General features: G+C 39.9%; 1 protein-coding gene across 1 annotated transcript; it reads right to left on the bottom strand.

Annotated features, from left to right (window-relative positions):
- Positions 1 to 208: 208 nt before the first annotated feature.
- Positions 209 to 26,186, bottom strand: gpsm2l (G protein signaling modulator 2, like). Its single transcript, XM_036592121.1, has 14 exons — positions 26,040 to 26,186; positions 12,896 to 13,117; positions 11,659 to 11,794; positions 10,783 to 10,922; positions 9,288 to 9,411; positions 8,997 to 9,112; positions 8,196 to 8,351; positions 5,255 to 5,363; positions 4,216 to 4,366; positions 3,750 to 3,826; positions 2,971 to 3,156; positions 2,580 to 2,739; positions 1,252 to 1,478; positions 209 to 936 (listed from the first exon to the last, which is right to left on the bottom strand). Exons 2-14 carry the CDS (start codon positions 13,114 to 13,116, stop codon positions 763 to 765), a joined length of 1,977 nt encoding a protein of 658 aa, XP_036448014.1. The 5' UTR covers position 13,117; positions 26,040 to 26,186; the 3' UTR covers positions 209 to 762.
- Between the last annotated feature and the right edge of the window lie 1,773 nt (positions 26,187 to 27,959).

Raw genomic sequence — 27,959 nt, forward strand, 5'->3', positions numbered from 1 at the left:
AAATAGACGAGCAATTGTACATTACCAAATGACCTTTTTTATGTGTAACAACAAATTCAAATGTTGACAAATGTTTTCAAGCCTTTTTTTCTAAAATTCATTAAAAAAATCTTCAAGAATATTGTTTTAAAATTTTGTAAACATACTTATGAAACAATACATAAAGCAAGTCAAAAAAGAAACATGGGGCAGACTATCCCTGATTACATGAAAACGGTTCATGAAAATCTTTTTTTCCTTAATAGTGTATTGTCCTTTTCATTTGACAACAGTTTGTAACATCCAGGAACCCCTCAGGATAGCAAGCGGAATATAAACGATATGAAAAGAGATACAAGTCAGTGTATGATAGAACCCTGAGGACGAGATGGCGGCCAGGTGATCATTTTGTCTGAAGCCCCTCTAAACTCCCCACCACGTCTCCATACAGCAAATAAGAGAGATCCTAAAAAAGATCCTAAAAAATCCCACTGCTGATTAGCTCCTGCTTATATCATCTAATTTATTTTAACCTTCCAGCACAGCTATAGTACTGGACTGCTGTGGCTGTAGTGGCCGATCAGGCTTTAGGGTTTTAATGTTCTTTAACTGTTTAGTCCTTCATGTAGTGAAAAACAGACACCACTGCTACATTGGGATGCTTTGATTTTTCACTGGAGCAAGGCCTTCTTTACTGTCATTGAGGAACTGAGGAAATTCATGAGCCCCTCTGGGTGCTGGAGCCCTCCTTCTCTGTTCGGGTGCTTCCTCTCATGTGCGGCCTCAGTCTGGATTGAGCTGCGTGGGGCTGGGGTCAGAGGGCAGTATGACGCGTTGCTCGTCCATGCGTTTGGCCTGCGAACGAAGGATGAGGCTAAAGAAATCTTCATCTGGTACAGTGGGGCCTCGCGTCGGAGGAGGGGGAGGGGCACACCTCTGGTCATCCAGCCGGGAGCCCTGCGAGAAGATTTATTGTGAATGAACTGTTTAATGCAAATCAAATCTGTGATAAATTTACTGGCTTACATTTATAGGCAAACGTTGAAAATAAGCTAAATTAAGTTCCACGGCAAAGAACACAATTCCCCACGTTTTAATGCACAATGCATGATGCTAATTGGTGGGGTATAAGTTCCCATTACTCCTTAGCTACAATAGCGTTATACCGCTAAACTAAAGTAGCAAACTTCAGACACCAAACCCATCTTGGCTGACTGATTACATTTGAGCTAAAGGGAAAACTGTGAACATTTGAAATCCACTCTTGCTGACCTGGCACTTGATGAGCATGTCGAAGAAGTCATCGTCCGGCTCCTTGCTGTCAGCACTGGCTATGAGCTGGCTGAGGACATCCTGGCTGTTGCTCTGGTCCAGCCGGAGGCCTGGCAGGCTGACCACGCTGGCCCGCTGCTCGTCCAGCCGCCTGCCTTGCGAGCTGGCCAGCAGATCTAGGAAATGACCAGGCTGTTCGGAGGCCTCCACTTCGGATGTGGAAATAGCTAAGAGAGAAAGTATAAAGGCATTAAACAGACTGTAGTCTTTATCAGTCATATTACAAGTGCGAATACTTTTCACTTCCAAACTGGACTCAGCTTAAATTTCAATTAAATTTTATTATTTTAAACTAGCAATAAAAACAAAAGTTTTCCAAATACTTGTTTATACTAGTTTTGAATATGGCTTTTTGATTTTATGTTAGAAAATGTAATGTGAAAGCACTCATAAAATGTTTAAGCAAGGCTTTATGAATCCAGTTGAAATAACTGATTCAAAAGAAACTGAGCAACACACAACAGTAAGAACACTGAAGCTACGTTCACATTACACGCCTCATTGCTCAAATCCGATTTTTTGCTCAAATCCGATCTCTTTGACAGGATGGTGCACACTTGTTTAGGTAAGTGATTCAAATTTGTCATTAATTTGAACGAACCAGCATCCTGAAATGACCCGCATGCGCATATTCTACTCAGTAACGTCACGTGAACGAATCACGTGCGTCATCAGCAAACAAACTAATGGTCAGAACGAGCTTCGCTGCTTGGATAATTAACTCTGATCAGCTCTCAGCTGTTCATTATTGGAGCGAGATGAAGGCGAAAAAGGTGAAATGTGTTTCTTTTCCACCGTTTACAGGCTTTAACTTCTGTTCGGCGCTGCTGCCATGGTAACGCTGAATGACGGTGCATGCGCAGTGGAAAAAAGCACATGAATTCCGATCTGAGCATCACATTAAGGTCGCATGGCCATGAATCGGATACGTATCCGATCTAGGACCACATATGAAAGTGGCTCAGGTTGGATTTGAAAAGATCAGATTTGCATGTCCACACAGCCCTGAAAACATCAGATCTGAGTCACAGTAGGGCAAAAAATCGGATTTGTGGCACTTCGACCCGGTAATATGAACGTAGCCTAAGAGGCGCTTTATCAGTCACCAAGTTAAGCCAAGTCCTGGACAGACTTGCACTCTAACACTTATTCTTCACTGAAAATCCCTTTTAACCCAGGCCATGGCTTTATTTACCTTAAGACGATCTGCCCTACAGGTATTCATGTAACACAAAGGTCACCAAGGTCACAGGGTCAGGCTAACTCACATTTCCTGCTGGCTACAGGCGGGGTTTCACAAGGAGAGGAGGGTGTGGGGGTGCGACTTAAGCCGCCCTCCAACGAGCACCTTTGGTCGTCCATGCGGTTGCCTTGGAAGCGGCTAAGAAGATCAAAAAAGCCCTCGTCGCCCAGAGTGTCTGGCGCGTGCTAGAGTCAAGGAAGAGGCAAAAGGTCTAGAAGTCAAACTCAACTTCTTTACAGCATTTGACAAACTATGAATAGTGATTTGTTAAAGACTTCTTTGCTAACTAGTAAATCAAGTAGCAGGAAGGGGAACTGCTAGATTCTGAGACTGTGTCAAAAATAATAACCGCATGAATGAATAATGGGTGAATGGAAGGATAGAAGAAGAGAATCAAAGGACGAATAATTAAGCACCTTTGGATCCAGTTCAGGTGTACGTGGACTGGTGCTGTTGGTCGGGCTCATTTTAGTGGGGCTGGTTCCATTGGCCTTCTGTTTCTTTCCCTTAAAGCGACTGATGAAGAACAGTTTGGAGGATGTTTTGGCTAAGGGGGAAGTTTTGGCCTGCTTAGGGGAAGTGTCCTCCTCCCTGGCTGGCCCCTGGTAGGCAAAGACGCAAGCAAACCATGTGTGGAAGATAACGGTTACTGATTGTGTTTCCATGTGTTTCTATCACTTTGTAATGCAGGACTAAACAATATAGCCAAAAATCCCTGTATATTTTTCCTCATCATTCAATATTGATATTACTGATTTTAATATCTTAATGTTTGGTTTTAAGCAGTTTCTAAATAGTATTTTGAAGCCTGAAGAAATGAAAAGGCATCCGATTTAATGAAAAAGTGACATCTGATTTCAGAAAATGAAAGCAATATCACAAGGCAGAAGATGCCTTGATCTTATTTTGTGTTTCAGTCTATTCTCATTCTTTGTTCCTCAAACTCCTTTCTACTCTCCATAATGTCAACACAGAAAATAGCTCACTAGTTAACTCTTCTAACTGTCCTGCAAACTGGTGTACTCAAGTATCCACTGTTCAAAGATCAGGTCTTTCGCTGCTGACACGGAATTAAGGAGCAGAACGGCACAACACACATTACTGGCAAAAGGAATGATCTGATTTACATCATAACTCTCTTTGGACTGGTGTAGTTATGTGTACATGTAATGTTGTGTATGTTGTGTGGACTCACAGGACTCTTGTCACGACTTAATTTCATGAGCTCCATGTTCTCCATGCTGTGTCTGCGGCCTGATCTGGGTTTTGTGCCTGCAGAGCCAGAACCACACAGATGTCAGTTAATTTCCTGCAAAAAAGCGTCAGGTGCTGTGGGTAGCAGCCTTGTTTTAATCAAATACTTGTCTGGTGCAGAAAACACTTTTCAGCTAGTTGGTTCTGAGACCTGACAGGGAAAATGTTCCAATGTTCTAAAAACTCTGATTTGATCCATCAGCTCTTTGTCAGAACCTTAAAAGCCAGCTTCCCTCAGTCACTCAGCGTAATGCTAATTCGTGTAGGTGTCTTGACATAACAGAAATAGCAGTTGACGTTGTGTTAGCAGCAAGCTAAAAAGATGCTTTATGTGAGGGAAAAAGGAGAAATGGAAAAGAATGAAATAGGAATGAGGGATATACCGGTGCTCGAATGAATGAAGTTACCTGGTGAACTGCTGTTATTGTTGGGATGGCCATCCGTGCAGTCGGAGCTGTTGCTGTTGCTGTTGGTGGTGTTGTTCTGTTTCAGACCCAACACCAGCTGCAGGTCCGACATGTTCATTCTGGCTGTCAGTTCCCCACTGCGGTCCCCAATCTGACAGACAGACAGACAGAACTTTGAAACGACTGTCCTGCGATTTTTAGCAGGGTAAAAAAGCAGTTTACTAGATTAAACGAAAATATAAACACAACACTTTTTTACTGAAAAGACTTTACTGAGTCCCTGCAAAACACAAACAAAAAGAATCCTAACATTAGTATCTGGTGTTAGCACCATTCGCCTGTAGCAGTGTGACACATTTCTAGGAAAAATCCTGGAGTTTTTATCAAACTGCAGTGAAATGGGAACAAAAATGTGTTTTGCATTTTATATATATATATATATATATATATATATATATATATATATATATATATATATATATATAAAAAGGGATGGTGTCAGAGAAAAAAAACACCCTTAATCGTCCAGCCTGGTGAAAAACGTATTCACCTGGATTTCTTCTTTCTGGAAAAAAAAACAAACAAACAAAAAGAAAAGAAAAAAACAAAAACTAAACAGCACATTGCCCCTCAGTCAACAATGTCACTTGTCACTTACATTTACAACAACAAAAAAAAAAAGCTAACTTTAGCGATTCACTGAATACCATGTTCCCTCTAAAACCACAACACACCAGGACTGCCCATCCCTGTATGGCTTTTGCTATAGCCTGGCAAAGAAAACAGTGAGGCCACAGTCCAGTGTGACCACAGCTTAATAGTCACTACATAATACAGAGGCAGATAAACTGGTAATGCGTGATGTAAGAAAGCACTGAGTAGTGCTCAGCCGGACTCTAAACAAAGCATTTCCTGCAGGAGATGAAATCTCATTCCAGAGGTCTTATCACTTAAATGGTCAAAAGACACACACACACACACACACACACACACACACACACGTAAACATATACATAAACACATACATAAACACACACACCTCTTTGGAAATCTCCAGATGTCTCTGAGCAAAATGTAAGGCCTGTTCATGGTTTCCCAGAGCAGTGTGGGCGTTCCCTAAACTCCAGCAGGCTCTGCCTTCTCCTATCCTATACACACACAAATGGAGAGGAAAGAGACCACCAAAGAGAGTCACTAAATGAAGTAAGAAAAGTGCACAACATACAGAAATAAATACCTGTGGCCTTTATAGCCTGAAAGACAATCATCACAATCCTCCTCACACCAAAACATTACAACAGAAAGGACAGAATAATGGTGTGTGTTTTATGTGTGTGTGTGTGTGTATATGTGTGTGTGTGTGTGTGTGTGTGTGTGTGTGTTTTGGTTGGTGGTCAGGGGTTGTGTTTTTCGCTGAGGTGTCTGAGGAAGTGATAATGGGTGGTTTGTGGTCATGTCTCGACTTATTTTTGGTCCTGAGAGCTTGTTGTGTCGAGAACATCATTACTTCACAACAGTAGGCTGATGTTTACGCTGCCCATCATTTTTTTAGCTGGTTTGCAATAACCTCATTAGTATAGATTTTAAATAGAAAACTCTCTGGATCTTGACATTTTTCTGACCTAAGCACTACTTGCTGTATCCCAAACTTTGCCCCCCCCGTGTAGTGATGTCAGCACTCAAACCTTTAGCAATAGTTTAATGATTGTGAAAGGAAGAAAAGGTGATGAATAGAAGATTATTTAAACAAATGATACAGTGGCCCCAAAATACACTTTAAGCATTAAATCACTGGTAAACTTTAATGTTCTTTAGGTTACCTCATAAAATGTTGAAAAAGTGAGAAAAAAAGTTTTAAAAAAATTGAGAAAAGCTGTTGAACGGTTTTGCTAGACAAGCTTACTAAAAATGAAGCACACAGCTAAAAATTTGGTACCACTTTTTCAGAAGATGATAACACAACTGCAACAATGTTCCATATCAAATGCAAGTATCTGCAAGTGGTTAAGACAGACAGTTATTTCGTCTGTGTCCTTAGAGAGAAAGTGTGATGCACAGTGGTGAGAGGAAATCACTCATGAGTAGGGGTGGGAATCTCTAGGCACCTCACAATTCGATTACGATTCAGAGGGCTGCGATGCGATTATAAAACGATTATCGATGCATCTCGATGCATCTTTTTTTTCTATACATGATTTCTATTTTCTCACTGTCTGAGGACTTGGTACTGTTAAAGCAAAGTATTTGTAATGATCCATAATGCATTTATGTCCAATATCTTTTATTAATAAATCAAATGGAAGTGATGTGGCAAGCAAACTAGAAGGCTCTCATTCACTGCTATTGCTTGGAGCACATGAGACGCTGCTGCCACTCATCTGTGATAAAATGCGCAGTTACGGTGAAATAAGATCCAGTGATGATAGATGTCCATGCACATGTTACAGCCACCCTGCCCGTTTTCTTTAGTGATTTTATAACTTAGGTTTTGGTCTCATTGTAGAGACGGGGGGGTCGCTGTGTCAGTAAAATATCTTCGGGACGTGTGCAACATAGCGTGAAAGCCCTGTTTCGCAACGACTGAGAATTGCCGTGCAGACTGCAGGTCACATAGCAACGATGCGTCATTCGCATTCATAAGCGCTGCTGTTGGTTTCCTGGCAAGCTAAAGAAAATAGCTGTCAAAAAGACTGTCAAACACTAAAAAGCTGTGAAGATGAAGTCGCTTCTCTTTCAAATTTTCCCGTTCCACCATAAATGGTGCCGCGTTTACATACGGCACCTCAGTCAGAATTTAAGGTGGAACAGGAAAATTCGAACAAGAAGCTGGAGCGACTTAAAGAAGCGACTTCAGCCTCGTAAAACTTTGAGAGACGTTTTAAAGAAACTGATCTACTTTAGAGGAAAAGTTTTCTGGTGGAGATGGAAGGAAAGCGGCTATAGCTAAAGCTTAAAGCAGAGCGAAGTAAATCCGCGTTTTCGTTTATATTTTTACCTAACTTATAGCAGGACATTAACACATACTGCGACATACTGGACATAAATGTCGTGGCTGCCGAGGTGGTTTGATTTTTGTTGAAAGGTCAAAATGGCTCTTCTTATCATTTGTGTTGTGAATCCTGACCTAACCTGGCTTTTAATGCAGAGGGAGCCGGTCGGATTTCTCACTCATCCAGTAGTGTTTTTGTTATGTGCCGCCACAGACTGCCCGGGCGCTGCACTTACCCACTTCCAGGTTCCGCCCTTTGCGTTCCGTCAACATTACAGTATAAATTAAATATTTAGAAAATCGATTTTTGACTTTTGTGAATCGATTCAGAATCGTTCACGTCTGCATCGCAATGCATCTGAGAATCGATTTTTTCCCACACCCCTACTTACGAGTGTGTAAAATTATAGAGAGCTCCTGAGGGACACTGAGCCAAAGCTAGACATGCTGATAGCGTTTATGTTCGTTTAAACTTGGGCTATTAATGAGTGTTAAATATAACTTAATTTACATTTAGAATGTAGATCTTTCAGTAGCCCATCATTCTGTACTCCAGTCACTTCATCTACTTTTTTGGATTTGGTCAGTCAAGTAATCATGAACGTACAGTTTCAGCCCCTCTGCTTAAACAAAACTGGGTTTTTATGTAGGGGATGTTTGGTACCATTTCAGGCCATTCACTTCATTTATGTGCTGATTTCTGGCCCCACCTATCAGTACTACATTCCTCACTCCATAGAAGGAACACTTAATATCTCAGTGCACTAATACAGAATTCAGATGATGTGTGCGTGTGTATATCAAGTATTATAAAGTGGTTTTGAACATGGCTCTGCCAGATTTCAGAACCAGAACTATCTGTTTTATTCCTGATATTCTGATGGCTTGCATCCTTGATTTTGGACTTAATGATTACTTGTCCGACTAATGACTATCAGTAACGGCTCAAAAGAATTTGCCAAAATGTGCACCTCTACAAGGATGTTTGTACCTGTCCTTTAAGTCCTGAGCAATGATGAGGTGTTTGAGGTGGTAGTCGATGGCTCTCTCATAGTCCTGCAGCAGTGTGTATGTGTTGCCCAGGCTGTAACAGGCCTGAGCTTCCACTGCCCGGTCCCTCAGCTGACGGGCCAACTGCAGTGTCCGTCTGCACAAAAACCCCAACACAAAAAACCACCATGTCAAAACTATTCTATCAACACCATCAAACAGGCTGTGTTCTAACTTAATGTGCTTTAGGTGCTGCAGCGCAGGGCCCTGACCACCAGGGGGCCCCATTACCAAGACTACTAATAAACATGCCAGCATCGATCGAGATTTGTCTTTTTAGGTCATCTGTGAATTTACTGCAAAATCTTTAGATGACTTATGACAAAGACAGCTGCTGTCAGTTAGCTATGCTCATATTACTAAGCCTAACTTCACCTCTGGACAAGGACAAACAAGAAAAATACAAAAGCAGGTTTCACAAAGGGAAACTTAATATTTAGGAATAAACAAAAACACGAGAAATCAGTAAACATTTTACGTATGTCAATGGCAAATGCTTAAAAAGAGCACAGATGCGGTAGGGCCCCAGAAAGCCTTAATACCCTGACCAAAAGATTGAAAAGATCCAAAGATGACTGACCACATCCTCTAAATGTGTTGAACTAAAATTTCTTTGAAAATGATCCACACAGACTGAAACTCACAGTAGTGTGAAAAAGCAGATATTCCTTTTTGACTTTCCAGCTGACCTTTATGCTAAATTATGCTAAATGTATGGAAAACAGAAAAGCATCAAACTTGCTTGTAGTGCTCAGCGGCCACCTCAAACTGGCCCAGGAAGATGTAAGCATTTCCCAGGTTGCAGTAAGCTCGTCTCTCGGCAGCCCGGTCTCCGAACTCCTTAGCGATGAGGAGACGCTACAAATGCAAACCAAAACAAAGCATATGCATCATACATTACAGCGCAGTACAGTTTTACTCTACTCTTCCTTCCTCTGTTTGAATATTATAAGACGGCACCGCTACTGCAACACCCTCTAAAGCTCATATATTTACTGCAGATAATGTCAGTTCACTTTGAGAGATGTGGTACCTGTTCATGGGCAAGTACAGCATTCTGAAAGTTCCCGAGCAGGTATTGCGTGTTGCCAAGGTTACCATACGTTCTTCCCTGCGCCGCTCTGTCCCCCAACTCTTTCACAATGGACAGATTTGCTCTTTAAACACAAGAAAATTCATAAAGATTGGATACACAATTAGATATATAGTTATCAGTATTTAGTAGAGGAATGATTCCATGGTTTAAACCCAGAGACTGAATACTAATTAAACAAGGCCTCAGTGAACAACTAAGTTGCATCCAAGTGTGGCTTTGATTTACAGACCCTTCAATTCAGTTTAGAGGTTTGTTTCTGTAGCGAACTTTGGTAATGCAATATCAGAAATTTGGATAATAATAACTTTGTACAATACTGTGCAAAAAAAAAACAATTTCTGGTCAAAATGGCCATTAAGTACAAGTTGTTTATTTGTTTCAGGAGATCTTTCTAAGCAAATTAGAAAATAAAATCATAACTGTATAAGAAAGCTAAGTCATACAAAAAAAAGTAATTATTAACAGAAATAAAGAAACTATGACAACCATGCAAGACATGGCAGACCACCAAAACTGTCCCGTTCAGATAAACAGCACTTAAAGCTTTCATCTTTGAGAGAGAGGAGAAAATCAAGCTGCTTCAGATCTGAAAACATCCACAGGTGCTTCTGTCCATCCTTCCACTGTGAGAAGACAACTCAGTGCTATGACACTTAAAGGACGTGTAGCTTTCAAGAAGTTCTTACTGAGAAAAGTAGATAAAAAAGAAGAAAAACAAAGAAGTTGCTGGTGATCAGAACATTAAACTGACCAGCCCAGAGTCCATACCTCAACTGCATTGAATGTGTTTGAGATTATGTGGATCATGAGAGGCATAAAGTGCAACCAACTTCTAAGACTTGAATTGTGGAGGTGTGGAAAAATATCCTTGCAGATTTCTGTGAAAAACTAAAAGTGAGTCTCCTGAAAAGAACAGAAGCTGTAATAAAGTAAAGAGTGGACACACTAAATACTGAAAAAACTGATGTTATATTTAGTTGTTAAAGTTTCTGTGTAATTGTCTGTAAAATAATTTTCCTGAAGCTGAGATGTGAATAACTTGTACTCAGTGGCTGTTTTGACTGGAAATTTCATTAATGAAGGGCAGTCTCTGACTTTTACTCAGTACTGTACCTATTTGTGGGCAGCACAGGAGCGATTACTACTAGAATACTAATGTAATTGAACTGGCAGGAATGTGAACTGATTCAGTGACTCAGTGAACTAACTCTTGCACCCACACTATTTGACTCACTGAATCATGAATCATGCACAGACAGATTCTGCAGAACATGTCTGTTTTTGTTTTTTTTTAAAAGTTAATGACATATGTGTTTTTGTTCTGCTCAGCAAATCGTTGTATAAAGACCCTATCTGCTTGCTCTGTTTCCAGTGAATGAAAGCTGACAAGTTCATACAAAGAAACAAAGCACACACTTCTCCACACACTTACTCATAGTACTCCGTAGCTTTCTTTAGAGCAATGCGTGCCTCCTCAGGGAAGTCTCCCGGGTCAATACCACTCCAGCATATGTTCTTCCCCTTGGCGTGGTACACATTCCCATAATTATACAGCGCTCGTGCCTGCCCCACCTACCATACCACAAACACACACACACAACACACACACACAAACCAGTTAATTCCAGAGAAAAACAGCCACTACTGATTACACATCTAAAATGGATCAACGCCTAGCACTTAAACTAAGTTTATGGACTACTAAAATAGTCTTCAGTCATGGTCTTAGAATGCTTAAAAAAGGATTTAAACTGAACAACTACTGCACAGCATTTGCTAGTACAGGAATATGCAAATGTTTGGTCGCACCTGGTAAAATTACATGCTTTGTTGATTTTGTAAGTGTAAATAAGTCACCACATCCTCTACAGAAAACACACCTCTGCACATGTGAATACACAATTACTGCATATTTGCCTAATTTAACATAATAGAAGAAAAACTAGACATAAAATGTGGCCTGTGCAAAAGTTTACTAGGTTTACAGTTACTATATTATGCTTTATTTTTTCCAATATGTTAAAACTAAAAATAAAATAAATCAAAATTCTGCAGTAAATTTAGAAGAAAAATCCACTATTTAAGTTTGTTCCCTGTAGAGCAGTGGGCCACAATCTGGTTCTCATGGTTCCCACGATGGTCCATGTTTTTCCTTCTTCCCTACGTGTTAGAAAGTGGGGTTTGAGCAAAAATGGGGGTTCCTGTGGACCAGGTAGGGAACCACTGCTGTACAGGTAGGATGTGTCATTTCCTTTGACCGAGTGCTATAAACAAAAAAACAAAAATAAAAAACAAGAACAGCGTTCACCTTGTCATGAAGCATTCTAGAAATGTCCAGGTGTCTCTGGCAACAAGCTGCTGCCTCGTCATATCGACCCAGAACCTTCAGTGTGTTTCCAAGGTTGCCACTAGCTTTGGCTTCTCCCAGTTGATCCCCAATAGTCCTGAGAAAAAAATACATGTATAAAAACAAAAAAGTTATATATATTCAGATTATAGTGAAAAATCTAATGTATACAATTTTCCCCCTTACCCCAATCGCAGTCCATCAGCAAAGGCATGTTCAGTAACTGAAAGTTGCTTTAGTTTTTCACTGTACTAAAGTGGAGCGAGGCATAAACTAATATAATGTCAATGTAACATGGATATTTTATACATTTAAATAGGAGAAGATGCTTCTTCTCATTTTCCTATAGTAACTAAGTACAGCCTCCACACGGAGGGGTTAGTTTTAACACTGTGTTCTGACTAAAGTCTCCTAAAGTGAACAGACAGAAATCCACATCCCTCTATATACATTCAACCGAGTTTTTATATGCAGATCCATCCATGATGTGCATTTAACTTCTAATGTCTGGATATTTCTTCTTCTGCTTTGTGGTCAAAAATAAATTTGTCATGTTTAACATGATCTTTTCACTAATCATATTTATTATGATTAATACATTTAAGGTTTTTGGTTGGATAGCTTGTCTTGTTCAAAACACTAATTATACTGAATTAACTGTATTCGCATTGATTTATCAGACTTTTGGCATCTGTTAAAAATAGCCCCTCTGTCTAAACAATCAACCTCACCTACGTCTGCACTCACACTCTACCCACACTACAAAATGTTCTTCCGCACATTTCCACCACAGAGGCCTCCAAATCCCCAAAACTTACATTACTTCAAGCACAGCTTTAAGTAATCTCAAATACACTTGCTTATGTGATTTATGACACTGTATGACATTATAAATCACTAAAAAAATTCAGATTTCAAGAGGGCTGCCACTAATGTTTTTAGCTATGCAACATCTGTCCATTTTTTATCTAATTTTGATCTAATTTTAGAAAAGATTCATATTACATCAAATCAATCCTCTAACAACTTTGACCTGATACATAATAAAAGCACACATTCATCAAAATACACAGAGCACAAGGTAGGATTTTGGATTGGGCAGAGGAAACTCCTTCTCTTGCTGATGCATTGGTATCCTTTAAACCACAGAAAATCAGAGTGCAGTGAACAGCGGCTGTAGAGCGTTCTCTAAACACACCTGGTGAGAGTGAGGTCATGGCGGTGGAACTCCAGCGCTTTAGTGTAGTCCTGTAAGTGGAAGTAGGCATTGCCCAGCTGACTGTAGATGGCACTGAGGATCTGCAGGTCCTCCGTGCCCACCTGGATGGCCGACTCGAAGAAGGAGACGCCCGCCCGGTAATCACCCACTTTACACAGGCGCTCGCCCTCCAGAGCCAGCTCCAGACACGAGGCCTCCATCCTGATGAACAAAATAAAAAGTCTAATTATAAGCTGTCCATAGGCTTACATTCCATTTTAACTAATCTGTTTAACATGTGAGTGTCATGGGTATATGAGGACTGTCCAAATGTACCATTATAATAGGTACAGATATTTTGTTAAATTATGAGATGTTTATGTATGCGTATATGCCAGGTTGCACAGTTTGCAACATTAGGTGGTGCTAAACCTACTGGGTATACACACAAGGAAACACATGGGAACCAGACATTGGGTGTTGCTTGATTTGAATTGGTCACAGAAAAATGTATGGAATGTTTTTCTCTGTTTCTGGCAGCAATATGTGGATTCTGACTTAAATAAAGAAAAAACAAAACAAAGAAAATAAAGACTTATTTTCACAAAATGTTGACATAATATCTTAAAATAACTTATTTTCTTGAATTATTACTTAATATCTGGAACTACTGCTTTATGTTCTTGAAATTAAATAACTCATTATTTTCAACATATTAAGTTAAAGTTTTGATAAGTCATTATTTTGAGATACTAAGTCAATATTTCAAGACAATAAGTCATTATTTCAGGATAGTAAACCATTCCATTTTCATGCAAAAGAACCTGCTTGTATTTGAACCCTGCAAGCACAGAGTTTAAAGTACCACTCTTGTTTCATTGTTTATAAGTTTTGGATGGAAAAAAAAAGGGTTACATTTTTGAAATACCAGGGGGAAAATTGTAGTTCTAGATTGGTATCTAGGTATGTAAAGCTAAGCCAATCACATTTTGATTTCCAGTGGGCAGGACGAATTTTCGTGAGAAAAATGTCACTTTAGACCTTCTGCATGTAATAGATATGCCCTCACTGACTAGGCCGCCTAATCAGCAGTTACTGTGAATCTGCTACAAGGTAAAATATATGCTGTTATGTCTGTCACAGGATTCAGGTAAAACATGGAGCATCTTTTAGAAGCTTCAAACGTCTGTTTAATGTAGACCAGCCAAAAAAACGTTCATGCAATGTTAGCTTAGCACTGACAAACTACTAGAATCTCATAGGGACGCTAGTAGATGTTAGCATTATGGCAGAGGTGGGTTTTTCCTCATGTTTTGACCGAGTTTTGACATTTATGGCCTGAACTGTAGGCCTAGCTTTGATAGTCATGGTTTGTCACTATTATAATGATATGCAAACTGCCTGTTCTTAGAGCTGGGCAATATGGCAATATCTATCGTTATCGTGATAAATCACAATCGCAACATGCTTCGTGTGTATATTGGTGATACTGTCTGTACTTAAAACACTGACCAGCTGCATATTTCACTACAAAGAGAGCAAAATTAGTGCTGTATAACTGGATTTTTTTGCAGCACAGGATGTGAATGTTTAATACAAATCATTGTATTGATTGTTTTTGTTAGTTTTTTTTGTTTTTTTTTCCACTTCTGGTCCCTTTTTGTCTGTTCCAACTTATAAGATGTAAAAAAAATGAATACTGCCATATTGTGTATCATGAACAGCTCTTATAGTAATGTGATATGATATTATTTCCATATCGCCCAGCTCTACCTGTTCTTTAGAACTTTCCAGGATTGCTGTAACAGGACTAAACTCAAAAAATGATTTACTTGTTGGATCTTTAGGCCTGTATCACGCGTCTAAACTTGCTCACACGCGTCAATCAGCGCCTCCATGGCTTGCTTATGGTAAAAGAGTCATCATAACAGTGAATGACAATGACTTGACAGAAATCTGTTCTTTCTGAGAATTTGAGTGAATGGACTTTGGCATCCAAACTGCGCACAGCCAGGAAAGGGGGGTTGTGTGTGTGTGTGTGTGTGTGTGTGGGGCAAACAAAATGCTTGGAAAGTCTCCAAAACTGCGTCAACCGTTGAAAGAATGCAAACAGGGCCATGCTGCATATCCGGAGTCCGGCTGCCAAGCCGAAAAACCGGCTTTATTTACCATAGACTTTCCCTTTCTTTTTCAGAAGGCATCTCCTTATCTCACGTACTTCCTCGCCTCAGAGCCTGCCTCACATGCAAGCACGCACACATACGCAATCACACACAAAGTACGGACTCGCATTAAGAACGTCCAGACAAAGCTTTCCTGAACAGTGCTCAGCTCACGGGTTCTCCTACTAAAAATTATATACATCCTACCGAGGCCTGGGTGGGGTGGGGTGTTGTGGGGTCTGTCGAGAGAGCTCAGTGTTCTACACAGAGTCTTCAGAGAGGATGGTTATCTACACACATATCTACTCACGCAAGTTAGACGTCGTTACGCTTTATCTCCCCGACTAGCTGTGGTTCAACATTTAGGAGTCTTCCAAAGCTTTAGAAGACTAATGACACATGGAAAATGTATCATATATACAGTCGTGTGCAAAAGTTTGAGCACCCCTGGTCAAGTTACATGTTTTGTAGATTTTCTATGTGAAAGTAAGTAAGTGAACACAACCTCCACAGAGAACACACTTCTGCACATTTCAATGCACGGTTACTGTTGATTTGCTGAATTTAACATACTGGCATATTGGAGAATCAAATACAAAAAGTGACTAGAAAAAAAGTTACGTGTGTTTAATAAATGTGTTAACTTAGTTTCACTCAGCAAATCAACAAAACTTGTAAACTCGCCTATGACTGTACATGTACCTGTGTGGGCTTTATGAATGTAAAGAACTGTAAACATGTAATCGATCAGCCAGTCGTGGTTTGGTTCTTTAGTTTTATACTGGCCTCTTACAATTATTACATAAGAACCTGATCAAAACTATTTGAGCTGGTTGCGGTTATTTGACAACTATTTACTACACTTGTTTGCTTTTACACTTCCGTGTTTATGTCACAAACAGAATGTGAATTGGACACGTTTGCAAGTTGGGTTGAGGCCAACAAATGTAAATAAAAGACAGCAGATGCAGGAAGGTGTTTTAAGTTGGGGCTGCTGAAATTTTAAGCAGCGTATTTGTGACGTGGACAACGACGTCATGCAAAATGATTTGCCTTTTTATTTGAAATTTTTGCTTTACATGAAACACTGCATGTTGTGATGTGCCACAGCTCGGTGAGATATTCACATAACTGACATATCAAACTGTTGCACACCCTGATTTCTCTTCTCTCTCCTTCTGGACGAGCTTTATGCAAATAAGTTGAGTGACATCCAACACGATTGTTGATGTGTGGCGCAGTAACGGATTATATAACGCCCACAGTCACACACCTGAGAGCACCCTGAGCGGGAGATATAACGGTTGATAAAAAAAAGAAAAAAAAATGTAGTGTACTGAAAGCGCAGGACATCATTACGTTTATTAAAAAAAAATAAATAAATAAAAATGAGGCCACTTTTGGGCTCAGAAATGGTTTACAGCTCTGCACACACTTTCCCTCTTTGCACCTCAACCTGTGTGTGTTTTAGCGACAAGCCCACAATGCAGTCAGCGAGGGAAGAGGGAAGCGATTCAGCTTTCTTTAATGAAAATACATTCACGTAAACTGTCCACAGCTACCGGAGGATTTTAAAATATTTAAATGAAAAATAAAAACACAAACTCCACCCTAAAACATACTATAGGGAGAGCAAGATAAAACTTTCAGACCTACAGATAGAAAACCACACAAAGCTTATTAATCCCTAAAAAAAACTACCAGAGCCTTTCATTTACACAACGTTTCACAACACAAAGCCGTACCCTACCTCTTGTTCTTCTTCTTCTTTTTGTAACTCTCAAAACACTTCCTGAACAGGGACATCTCGATCTTTTTGATGACCCTCTCTCCTCTGTGGCGATGCATGTGCCCCTCCGTTCTCCCTGGGACAAGCCTAGTGACCCAGCTCCTACTGCCCATTACAGGACCGTCACCAAACTCCACCAAGCGCAGGACAGACTCCTACTGAGAGGCTTCCACAGACCTGTCAAAACACCTAGCCCTGGCTAAGCAACAGCGCTTCCTATCCTCCATGGCGCGACTCGAGGAGACTAGCTGTGTTGACGTTTGTGTTGAGGGGAACTTGAGGTTGCGTACACTAAACAGCAGGTCAATGGTAAGCTTGGCTTAACCAGTCACAGCAGAACAGGGTGCCTGTGTCTTTTCCGAACACCTGCTGCGAGCCGTCAATTCTAATCACCAGCAAATGTGCACAAAGATTATGCAGACATCTTACGGGAATATGCATTTGACAACAAGTGGCAAAGAGCTAAGCTTGAATGATACACAGCAAACACATGAAAAGGACTATTATTCCACCTTTTAAAAAAGTGCGGGTAAGGTACTCCATTATGACCCCAAGTGACCTTCATGGTCTAATGCCAGTAGTCTTTTCACAAATACTGAAAGATAAAAACTGAAAAAAGGTCATGCTCAGTTTAACAAGTCAGGCGGTGTGACCCCAGGAAAACCATGACAATGCATTATTCTTATAATAAGACCCATTTCTTTAATATATATATAATCTTGCGTACAGAGACAGGTTGTACAGGTGTCCAATAAAACTAGTTCATACAAGTTTTCAGCAGTCGTAAATAACTTTAAAATATGTTTATTAACGTGTGGTTGCACCATCTGATATTTTCTGGATGGTAAAATTAATTATCCTGTTTAGAAATTTATACTATTATAAAAGCTGTGTACTGGGTTATTATGCCACATTCAGGTACTGTAATTATAAGCTTCTGACTGGAAAGTGTCAGTAAGAGTCATAAAGGCCAGGAGAATCAACACAGTCCAACCGCAGGTTTAGAGTTGTGATATATGGATAGATTTCATAATCCTCAGCATAGGCCTACAGCATTACATGCCTTCATCAGGGTATCGTTTCATTTTCACTTCTTCCTTGCAGCTGTGCAAGTTGCTGCAACAGACATTGGGAAAGACGGCATCTCATGCAAGTATGAATCATAATCTCATGACGGAAGACAGTTCGCCAGAAAGATGGTAAATACTGTCAGAGCTCCAAACGTCTGAGAAGTATCTGAATGTGGGACAAGCTGAAAACCAAACTGGGGTTAGAATAGACAACAAAACACAATATTGAGATACTTGAAGGCGTTTTTATGATACACAGTACATACCACAATGTTGAGCTTTTCTTAGCTTTGCTAACAAGGAAAACACACAGTAGTGCCATTTTTAAGCAATTTATAGCGCTTATTCAAACATTATAGCAGCAGGAGATAAAATCAAACAATTGTTAAAGAATAAATAACAGGATATTGGGCAAATATCCAATCAGCTCGTTTTGTGTCCTACCAGTGGTTGCTGTTTACAGGCTCTCTACAGCTGGTCCCTATTTTAATGAAGAACTGCTCTGTAAATACCAGGGATTCTGTGAAGTGACAGTGACTTAATTTATCGCAATAATCATTATCGTTAAATCGCCGACCCCTAAACTGGTGTATAACCATTTTCATACCATTTATCCTTACTCAGAGTTTTTCACTCCAGCTGGCTAGTTTGGGAACAATTCATCTGCAATCAGTTTGGGAAATCAGAGTCCATTTAATGATGGCTTCTATTTCTGTTTCTTTTCTTTGTGCAAAGTTAAAGAAGAATATGCTCCACTACACTACAAAATTGCGACGTTAATAAGCTGGGCTAGGAAAAGACTGCAAATCTCAATGCCTCTAGTGTTCCTGGCTGCCATTAAGCTTGCCTGCCCAACAACTGTGTCATGGAGAACAAGACTTCATCGGGGGAGTTGCCAGGCATCTAAGGCCAAGCTGGGAAAATCCACTTGACCACAGTAAATCCTGCGCTTTGCCCAAAGTGACCTCAGCGATGGCCGGCCCTCATATGCTCCGATATAACTTTTAGGTGTTGTGCAGGACTTGCAGCTTCTGGATTATCCTGAGCAGTCGCTCCACTGATCACCACACCACACAAACACTCGCAAGAAAACTTACTGATGAGTTTGTTCCAGTGATGTCCAGTCCAACTGAATTACACTCAAATATGCACCACTGTTTTTACTGCTGCACTCCACCCAGATAGTTCTGGATTTGTTCTTGAAGTGCTGATCAGCGTTTTTTCTTTGTATGCAGCACAATCTGACTAACAGCAGCCTACAATACTTTGGTTCTGCACATTGGATTTGAAATTAAACAGCGTGAAGCTGAACCACAGACTGTCAAGTTCAGTCAGAGGTTATTCATTTTGAATCATGTGGGAATTTCAGCCTGTTTTCAATAAAGGAGCAAGTATACAAGTAACTGGATAAGTGGCTAGTTAGTCATGGCACTGAATCATTACTTCATGGACAAAAGAGTTAACTACACGATTCTACACATGCACTCTGAAAAATACTGGTGACAAATGAAACCAAAAAGGGCTATGCCACTGAAGAAACCACTTTTGGTTCCTTTCCATGTTGGTTCTTATTTGCAAATGAGAAAACTTTTTAAAAGTCTGGAGAACCGCCACACAATGTAAACTTTCTATACCAATCAGCATCTCTTAGAACCACACATCCAAGCCAAGAAACACTAAGGAACCATTAATTTTAACACCATAGTCTCAACTGTACAGCACATTATTAAGAAGCATGAACGGCATAGTGTACCTAGCAAAAGCAAAAGACATGGCACCCCACAGCAAACCATAACTGGCCTTTAACCAGGAAGAAAAACTACTACATGAAGAATGTTAACCAGGATGTGGGCACAGATGTGTGAAAGACCACCATAAAGAGAAGAAACCACCCGGATGATCTCAGGGGGGTTATCAGCAGATGCAAATCACTGATAAACCTCAAGCGTATAAAGGCCAGGTTACAAATTATTCTAAAGTGCATATAAAAGCCTGAGAGCTCTGGAACAGAGTTGTATGGAGAGATGAACATGTAAATGAGTAATGGACTGAACATAAAAGTGTAGAGAAATGGAACAGCTCAGACCCAAAGCAAGCCACCTCATCTGTAAACCATGGTGCTATGGTTAGTTGCCTATACTGATGTTCTGACTGCAGCAGAAGGATGAACTGTGAGGTGAATAGAAGCATCTTAACTTCTTGTATCCAACCAACTTCCTCAAAACGTAGAGGTCAGAGCTTCAGTTTGCAGCAGGACAATGATCTGCATAAGCTACTACTAAAGGAGGCTTTGAGCTCCAGTGCCACACTGTAAAATGTTCCTGACTGGCCAAGTCAACCAGTCAACATGAACTTCACTGAGCAGCATTTCACTTCCTGAATAGAACACTGAAGTCCCCGAAAACAAGTAGGAACTGAAAATATCTTTATTACAGGCCTGGCAGACCATCACCAGGGTAGATGCCCAGCGTCTGGAAATGTCTAGTTCAGATACTCAACAGTTATGCATTATGTAAGGACACAATACAGAAACATGCTCATTTAACTGTATCACAACAGCACAGCCGCATTTTGGCTTTTTTTTTATAATGAAAGAGACTGATGTAGTGAAGGATGTTGGCCTTTTAAAGGAATTACACTTATTCTTAGTGTATCTTATTCACATCCTGGTGGGTTCATATCATGCCTATCATGACTTTCTTGTCAGGTGAGCTTCTGGAAGAGGTTCTTTCTATAGGCTGGAGGAGTGGAGTCAACAGAGGAGACAAAAGAGGGCCAACACCACAAGCTCCTGAGCATTAAAGTTTAAATACAGCCATTAAACATTCAAACAGTAGAGCCCTACAAACAGATCTGGCTGAAAGAGCTCTGGTTCACCAGCCTCTCCAACGGAAATGTATAACATTTCACACACGGGGTCTCTCTGCTGGAAACCAGGTGCGCCTCGAGGCAACTGAGCTCCAAAAGAGTGCTGTGAGGCAACACATTTGATCTGATGTGGAGTTTTTTATTTGTGATTTATCCTAATAGATCACAATTCATTCAGAAACAAACTCAAAGAAGGACAGATTCAGAGGCTGTGAAAGAAGAAATAATACTAATACGGACGCATACCAGACAGGATCACCATGACATTCTAATCGGAGTGGCGATCTAAAGAGCTGTTTTTTCTGTTAAGGCAGATAAACAAGGCCAGGTGTGAAAAAATACCTCTCTCTGAAGGAGAGCGAGCAAAAGAGAGAGAGAGCGAAAGAGAGAGAGAGAAGTCATAGCATTCTTTTCTCCTATTACTACAGTCTCTCTAATAGTTCAGAATGCAGCAGCCTGTGATCTTTCCAGGTAAAGAATGTAGATACGCTGGTCTTATTTGGTTAACAGTGGCTTCCTATGAGGTTTCACATTGATTACAAGTCTTGCTTATGACATTTAAAGCAGTACAGCTGCATCATATCTTACTGATCTGGGCCATAAGGCCGTCCAGACCTCCGCACTTAGTTGAGGCAGGTTTGCTAGAAACTCCTAGGATCTCTTACAGCTCAGTTAGTGGAAGATCATTTTCTTACACAGCTCCTAAACTCTGGAAGAGCATTCCTGGGAATATTAGTATTGGAAGTTTGAAAGATTGAAGTATTAAAATATATTAGTTTAAGTCAGCACATGCCTAGAAGTACTGCGGCTCATTTCTCTTGCTTGTAATCATGCTATTACTGTCATTTAGAGCGCAGTGTTTTTTTGTGAAGCACTTTGAGATTATATAAATAAAATGAAAAGTTGTTATTACTGGTTATTGTTCTTTTAAAATAACAAACTTCCTACCTGGAACGGACATAAAAAGCCTGCTCCTCGTCTTTCATGCTCGTATCCATTGAGATGCATAGTAAGAGTCAAATCTATAAACGAAAAGAAAAAGAAACCAAGCAAGGAGAAGGTAACGTCTTTTTTCCAATGAGAGTCTGTATGACAGACTGGAAGCGATGGAGGAAAAGCGTCAGGGAAACATGAGATGAGTGTGAGTGTGTGTGTGTGCGTGTATCAGAGAGGAAAAAAAAAAAACAGATACACACACGAGAGTAGCTACTATTTCACACACTTAAGGAACGAAGCACAGTACTCATTAACCTTTACCTACGTCCAGTTTCATGATCTGTAAGTATCTGCACGCTACTGTGAGCGAACAGCAGGTAAAGGCATGGGAAGTATGAGGAAATCAACTTAATTATCAGCTTTTGAAGCAAAACAAGCATGCAGAGACTGACTCAAGTAGCACTGAATCTTATCTCGGTCACACGTCGGCCAACAATGACGGCCAACAATGAGTTTTTTCCACAATACAAATAGGTTTCGGTGGCAGCAACGTTTTCAATTTGTATATTGCATGTGCTGAAAACAAGACCACAGGATCTAACAAAGCTATTAAAATGTGAAATCTAAATGATGAGTTGATCATTTACATGAAGATAATGCATATTAAGGTGTCCTACTGGCAAAGAGGAACGCTCAAGGTGTTCTAGGCCAATAAGTCCAATGTCTTTAAACTCAACCTATAGTACTACAGCATTGCTCTTATTTCTCTGTTAAGATTTGGTTGGAAACAACAGGATTAAAATCTTGAACTGCTCAACAGAAAACTGTCCAATCAGGATTTTTTCTCTGGGGTATCTAGGTACATACAGCCAATCGAGCTGTCCCATTGGTTAGGACTCATCACCACTAACACATCATTAAACAATGACAAAATCAGGAACTGACAGCGGAATCAACTAATCATGTTTGGATTTCTAATACATGGGACCAATTTTGTGAGAAAGAAGTTACTCTAGGCCTTCTGGAAGTCCTAAATACGTCCCCCAGCTGTACACACGTGCCGTAACCCCACCAGGTTTTGGTTAGTTTTTGGACTTTTTACCAAAAGTCAGTGCAAAACTGCAACATGCAAGGTAAAACCTTCAAATAAAAGTGTCAAAAGCCTTTGTTTAATCAAAAACAGTCAAAAAATGTTCATGTGAATTGCCATGAGCTTAGGGCTAACATACAACTAGAAACCCATAGGGGAGCTAACCAAAATTAGCATTACTATAGAGGTATTTTTTTTCTAATTTTTGTCATGCTTTAACATTTATGGCCCAAACTGAAGGCCCAGCTCTAATAATCATGGTTTGCTACTGCCTACTTGTCTCTCTTGCCGTGTGAAAGAGCTTTTTGATGCCTGATGACCACAAACTTTTTGAGACCTTTTAAATAGCTTTCTTATTTTCTTCTACACTAAAATACTGACCAGATCTGCATGGTTTATTACCGTTTAGAGAAATCTTTTTCTATTGCTCAGTTGATCTGATTAGTCAATCAATCATCACAATACCCAGCAGATTACTTGATCAAAAATATAACTGTAGCTGCAGTCCTACTTTAGCGATTAACAAAAATCACACTAATCTCATTTTCAGCACGGACACTCTATCAATAAACACTCTATTCAAGCATTATGAAAAGCTGAAGAAAGAATGCTGAACCATAATGTCTCAATTTCTAAGCCTGTAATCTGTAATCTCCACCACCGCTGAAAGTGCAGGTTTACAGTGCCTGTGCAACAGCAAAGTCTTTATGAATTGGTCTGGTTTAATCTGCTGCCAGTGCAGCCCTTCATGAGCAAATCTAGATGGGCCTTATGAGATCTATACACTGTGTTTCAGTGACTGACTTTTTCCCAGAAGCCTAGCCGCTCTCTCAAGCCATTAGCAGCACAGAGGCTGCTCTGTCCACTTTCTCCACCAGATCCTCACCAGGTAGGTACTTTCCATGAAGTAGGCCAATGTACTCCTGTTCCTGGACTTCCCCTGCACAGTTTAGTACTTTCCTCACTTAAGGCACCTCATGAAGGTCTTAACACATAGACAAAATCAGTAAACTTTGCAGGATTGGGAATCACTCCAGTGGACTAATTTACCAGATACCCCATTTTGCACATATTACAACTGCATGCAGCAACATCCATTAATCTCATCCTTAATTATATCCTTTTGCACCATTTGCACCTGTTACTGTCTCATTCCACCGAATCTATATTGCAGCAAATGCCCTGTACATTTAATTTATATACTGGATATATAAATATATATCCATATATAAATATATAATATATATATATATATATATATATATATATATATATATGTGTGTGTGTCATGATACCTCAGGATGCACAATGATTCAGGAATCATACAGTCTTAGGCAAAAGTTCAGGCACCCAGTCAAATTACATGCTTTGTTGATTTTCTATGTGAAAATAAATGAACACATCCTTTACAGAGAACACACTACTGCACATTTTATTACACAGTTACTGTTTATTTGCTTGATGGAACATATTGAGGGGAAAAACAAGATGAAACTATGGCACATTTAATATTTTATATAAATATTTTACATAAATTGTGCACTGAAATATTTAACTGTATTCTTCTGCAGAGGATGTGTTAACTTATTATGACTTAGAAAATCAACAAGACATATAATCTGACCAGAAGTGTTCAAACTTTTGTACTGTCAACAGTTTCTTAGCAGAATGCTTAGGTGACACTGGGCTACTGCACCAAAATGTCTGTTAATTTTACTGCATGCGTAACCCTACAGAAATAAATGTCACATTTATAAATGTGTATATACAGACAGCATCAACAGGTGTGTGAAAAACATCAGTCATCGGCCCAGAATTCTCATAGCAGTGCCTCCTTTGTGACAGCTTTGTTGGCTGTGTATGGGATGTATTTGTTTTCTATTTGTGGTCTGTATCGTCCATTTAGGTCCAAGTACCAATTTCACCAAGACAAATATCATGTACCCTGTATTTGGCGGATAAAGTGATTCTGATGAAGCTTAAGGCAGAGTTCAGCTGAGATGTAGTGCTGGCTGATCTATCATCTACACTGTGATTTATATACACAGTGATACTGTGTTCAGTTTCAGTAATAAGTGATATTTGATATGTTTTTAACCATTTCAGGCAGAGAAAAGAGGCCAAACTGAAGTAAGGTATCTACACAGCCAAGTTGCTTACATTAGCTCGTCATCCTCATCTGAGGAGTCATATGTAGTATGCTCTCTCCTTTGTAATGGTGATTTGAATACAGTTTCTACAGTTAAACAGCTGCCAAGGAACAGCTTCCTAGCAGTAATGTTAACAACTGGCCTTCGTTCTGCACTCGTTAACAAAAACAATCCTAAACATCCCTAAAAATCCATTCCAAAATAGTTGTAGTTTTTCGTAAGTTCCTCCCACCTTCAAGATACGTCATCAGAAGGGGATTTCTTAGTCTTTAAATGTGAAAATCTGACTTTAGCGACTGCTGTAAGATGCTTAAATGTTTAAACATGTAGGCATGTTTTACAATGGTTAAAACCTTCATCTTAGCCTGAATGTCCCTTTAATGCAAACTTAGTTTAACATGATTAATACTAACTTAAATATAATCTTAAACTGGGATATATTTGTAAGATAACTCTTGACTGAGCAGAAGAATTAGTTTCAGGCCTACACAATAAAAGCTTCTGAGTCATAAGAATGAACTCCCTGCCTCAAAACACCTGGTTCAGCTCCTGTATGGCCTACTGAGGAGCTGAACCAGGTGTGCTGGGGCAGGAACAGTAACGTTCCAGAACTAAAACTCCTAGTACTCCTAGGTTAACATGCAATATAAAGCAGGGAAATGTTCCTTCATGTTCACAAACGTTAGGGAAGTTAGGCTACTGGAGCATCTGACTGAGGTCCAGGTTGGATTCCTCGGTTAGGCTGGGTCTTTACACTGATTCGCTGATTCATGACAGCTTCAACAACTCGACAACTCAATAAACCAAACAAAAACCAGAACAAATGTGGACTATGTGATGTGAACTGGGAGCTGTTTGCACGAAGCTGGAGTTTGCTTCTTATTCGAATTTTTCCGTTCCACCTTAAATGCTGCGGCAGTTACATTCTGGCGCCTCACAGGCGCCACAATGTAACTGCCGCAGCATTTAAGGTGGAACGGAAAAAATTCGAATAAGAAACGCCTTTGAACTTTGCGTGCCAGCGGCGGGCACTGGATCCATGCAGGCTGCCGTATATAAACCAGAAAAGGGCCTTTTACCTTTAAAATATCTCAGCGAAGAGTCTTCGGGTGTACAACATATCCGGAGGCTGAGAAGTCCTGCGACTCTTGGAGGTCTTGAGGTAAAGTCGCTTAAAACCCAATCACACAGACGCTCCGCTCTCCGCCATGTTTTCTCAAGTTTTCCTCACTTCTTCAGTCTTTGGGAGGAAAAAAAGTGGTCGATACTGGAGGAGGCTGGTGCACCGCCCCTCAAGACAGCTCAGGAGTGAAACCTTACACTCAACTCACTACACGGCTCGAATTAGTTCAGAGACCTACAACTCGAACTAGATTCATTCACAACCTGTCTGAATGAATAAATTCAACTTTATAAAGCTGTAAATTAGCATAGGCTTCACCACAGACTCAACAAACACACTCAGACAGTTCATATCAACCAAAGCCATTGTTTCCACACACATCAGTTTTTTCATAATATGCAGACTTAATATGATAATTTTAATAACACGTTTATTTTAAACTGTTACTTTATCTTCATACTGTGTGTGTGTGTGTGTGTGTGTGTCATGTTTAGCTGCCACTAGAGGGCAGTGCGTGATTGACGGTTAGTCTTTACGTTGATTTTTAACCACAGATTTTTCCAAACTTCTTCGCAGCTCAGTTGTTGAGATGTAGAGCAACTTTCTCAGATTGGTTTGGTGTGAAATTGTGTATTGTAGAGAAATGTACTGACTGATTTCTTTACAGTGGTGGTGAAAGGAACCAGGGGTTGCAATGGTTCCATTAACCCCTGCAAACAAGTCCATGTGGTATCAGTGTGGAGCGACTGTTGGCTATACATTGGGCTCCAGTCAGTTGTGAAACCGATGTTAGCATTCTGCCAGCATGGGACGTTAAGGGGGCCCACTATTTTGTGGAACCAGGGGCATGTGTGGGGCCCCTTAACACCCCACTATGGGCAGCCCACTTTAAGCCTTCATATGACAGCTTAGTGTGGCCCACCAACAGTTTCACAACTGATTCGGGCCCCACTGTGAACAGTTCTGATGAAGTAAGTTTCTCTAGAAGCATTTCACATTCAATTTTGAAAAATCTTTGGAAATTCCCCTCCAAAAAGCAAGTGTTCTGCACTGGCCAGAACCAACATTCGTAGCTGCTTACTCTTGTGGCTAAATGCATTCAAATCCTCACAGCAGTGTTTCAACATCTAATGTAAAGCCTTCTCTGTAAAGTAGAGGCTGTTACTGCAGCAAAGGGGGTTAATCTTTCTATTAATACCCTTGATTTCAGAAGAAATGTTTGATAAAAGGCAACTGTATTCTAAATACTGTTTTTAAAATCCAAATTCCCAAATCTTAAACAGTGCAGTTGTAGTTCATTCTGTTCCTCGCTGTTACTGGTTGGCATTGTTTTTCATGTCTTCTGCTAATATATTTCATGAAACATTCACATCATTTGAATGAAGTTTTGAAATTCTCAACATCAGTTGTTTGTTTTGGGGAGATGAAGTTCAATAATCCCTCAAAAGAGCTCAGAAATGCTGAAATAAATAACTGGGTCATGACATTGACTTATCAGTCAACACAGGCTTTAGCAGAGCTCAACAATACTGAGATTAATAACTGATCACATTGATTTATGTTTTTGTTTACAAAAAAACAGTTTGTCCAGCTCCTCTGTAATAAACAAGCATTGATGATTAATTTAATATCGAAAGTTCTTGTTTTTTTAATTTAGTGTGTAAAAGTATTCCTCTAAAATGTAAAAAGAAAATGTTTTCTGAATACTGTTTTTTTTATTTAACTGTACTTTGAATATGTATTCTGAGTACTTGTATTCAGTGACATCTCAATCCTTTGCAAAACATATGGAAAATAATAACAGTATTGTTAATGGAGTATGCCTATATCAATTAAAGAGAAAAAAAAACAACTTAATTCCATTTTTACAAAGTTT

The sequence above is a fragment of the Colossoma macropomum genome, unplaced genomic scaffold, assembly GCF_904425465.1.
Source record: "Colossoma macropomum unplaced genomic scaffold, Colossoma_macropomum, whole genome shotgun sequence".
Classification (NCBI taxonomy): Eukaryota; Metazoa; Chordata; class Actinopteri; order Characiformes; family Serrasalmidae; genus Colossoma; species Colossoma macropomum.

Bases quoted from the DNA above. Each gene is read 5' to 3' on its own strand.
- gpsm2l (XM_036592121.1), bottom strand. From the start codon at position 13,116: ATGGAGGCCTCGTGTCTGGAGCTGGCTCTGGAGGGCGAGCGCCTGTGT. The intron at 5,364-8,195 runs GTACAAACATCC...GTGTGTGTATAG, and splicing joins GCTCAGGACTTAAAGGACAG to GATAGGAGAAGGCAGAGCCT. The intron at 1,479-2,579 runs GTGAGTTAGCCT...TTTCTCTCTTAG, and splicing joins GCCTGTAGCCAGCAGGAAAT to CTATTTCCACATCCGAAGTG.